This window comes from Gossypium hirsutum, chromosome A08 (assembly GCF_007990345.1).
Source record: "Gossypium hirsutum isolate 1008001.06 chromosome A08, Gossypium_hirsutum_v2.1, whole genome shotgun sequence".
Taxonomy (NCBI): domain Eukaryota; kingdom Viridiplantae; phylum Streptophyta; class Magnoliopsida; order Malvales; family Malvaceae; genus Gossypium; species Gossypium hirsutum.
The window spans coordinates 124,508,766-124,510,898 of record NC_053431.1 but is presented as its reverse complement, the minus strand read 5'-3'; the positions used below and the strand labels follow the sequence as shown (position 1 = coordinate 124,510,898).

The following is a 2,133-nucleotide window of genomic DNA, read 5'->3' as shown; positions in this document are numbered from 1 at the left end:
AATTTATATGAAATATGTGCAAGTATACTAACAATGATGTGGCTTGATGCTTAGACAAGTGTCAAGCTATTGATTGAATGGTAACATGTTTAATTATAAGAAGCATTGAAATAGTAAGTACTTAGATGAAAATAAAATTTAAAATTTTGCGAAATTTTTTTATGATCCCGATTTAATTCCGGTTGGTTTTTAATGTATGTTTGGGGCTTCGAGGGCCCAATAAAGAGACGTTATGATTATTTTCAAAATATGAATAATAAATGACTCAGAATTATCCGAAAATGTTCAGTAAACTCCGGTAATGCCTCGTACCTATTTCGACAATAGATATGGGTAGGGGGTGTTACAAACACGACTCGAACTTAGGTCACATTTGAGGCGGTGAACACCTTTGATCATCAGGCCATCACATGGGGTTCTAAATAATTTTTTCACTTTACATAAGCGGGAATTCGAATACAAGATCAAAGGGTAAGTTGAAGCCTTACCACTAAATAATTTTTGAATTAGTGAAAAACAATGTAATACATCAATTAAAAAAAAGTAAATTTTTAAAAAGCAAATGATATTTTTAACATGGTAATTAGAATCATTTAAAATTTAATTTAATAAACTCAAATTTAAGCTTAAATTTGGCTTAATCGATATATAATTAAAATCTAAAATGATTGAATAAGTAACATGAAATTATTGACTTGATTTTTAAAATTCGAGCTTCAAACTTGCGATTAAAACAACTTAAACTCGAAACAATCTGAATTTAAAATAGTTTGAATATGAACTAACTCTAAATCCAAAATAATACAAATTGAGATTGAATTGAAATAATATAAATTTAAAATAATATAAACTCAAAATTGATCTAAAATGATTTAAGAAAAATTTCGATCTAATAAAATAAAAATAACATAATTATTTTAAAATCTAACCAAAATATTTTCATAATTTTTATAAAATTGCTACATATATAATCCTTAAATTTATTAAATCTAAAATGGTCCTCCAATAAAACATTTAGTTCAAAAATGCCCCCACTATTTCAAAACTTTTCTTTAACACCCTTTGCTCCCATGCAAGTTGAGCATCTCGTCCACATTTTTCATGCACGGCGGTGGCGTCGACCCTTTGCAGTTTCCACCCAACCTCTTCTCTCAGCCGCCATATCTTCCCCAGCTGTGAATCTATCAACTTTAAGGTGTTCCTTTTTGTTTCTTCGATACAATTAGCTAAGATTTTCGCTTTCGTCGCTTCATCCACGTTGGAGTCCTTCTCCACCGTGAAATAGGCTTCCAGTTCCGGTAACCCAATAGCTCGTCTTATTCCTCGACCGTAATCTACGTTGGCGACGAAAATTTCTCGTACCTCGTCGACGAGTCCGGCCGCCACCATCTGGTCGACCCGTTCCTTAGCCCGTTTGTGCAAAACGGGTAAAGAAACGTCGACCCAAATGAAACAGCATTCAAAACGTCGACAGAAGTTCGGGTCATCCACGAGGTGTTCGACGTAAGAGTTGGACCCGCCGGCGACGATGGGGACTTTGCCGTTGCTTAAAACCGATTCGATGGCTTCCTTCGCGTGACGAAGGAAGTCGTCGGCGGAGAAATCTTGGTCAGGGTCGTCGACGATGCCGAGCAAGTGATGGGGGATGCCTCTGGTTTCTTCGTTTGTGACTTTGTTGGTTACGATATCGAGTCCTTTGTAAACTTGAATCTTGTCGGAATTAATGATTTCGCCGTTGAAATGAACGGCGAGGTCGACGGAAAGTTTGGATTTTCCGGTGGCCGTCGCTCCCATAACGAAAATGACTTTGCTCTTTTTGGTCTTCTGGTTTCCGGTGGAGTAGCCATTCACAATGGTGTTGATTGTCATAATGTTTCTGCCAAAAAAGAATATTGTTAATTATTAAATTATTCAAAAAATTAATTATTAAAATAAAAAATTAAAAAATATATATTTTTCATACGAGGTTTTTTCAATATCATGATAATTTAAATTCATAAAATATTTATGCATGAATGATGCATGAACCCAACTCAAATTTCACATTTAAAAAACTAAAACTCTAAACCTTTAACTTAAAAGTTTGAGTAAATTTTTTATTTAAATTGATATACAATTTATTTTCGATTCAAT

General features: G+C 33.8%; 1 protein-coding gene across 1 annotated transcript; it reads right to left on the bottom strand.

The window, feature by feature from the left end:
• Positions 1-964: 964 nt before the first annotated feature.
• On the bottom strand, positions 965-1,870 carry LOC121204743 (adenylate isopentenyltransferase 5, chloroplastic). The gene has a single exon (XM_041075191.1). It carries the CDS (start codon positions 1,867-1,869, stop codon positions 1,015-1,017), a length of 855 nt encoding a protein of 284 aa, XP_040931125.1. The 5' UTR covers position 1,870; the 3' UTR covers positions 965-1,014.
• Between the last annotated feature and the right edge of the window lie 263 nt (positions 1,871-2,133).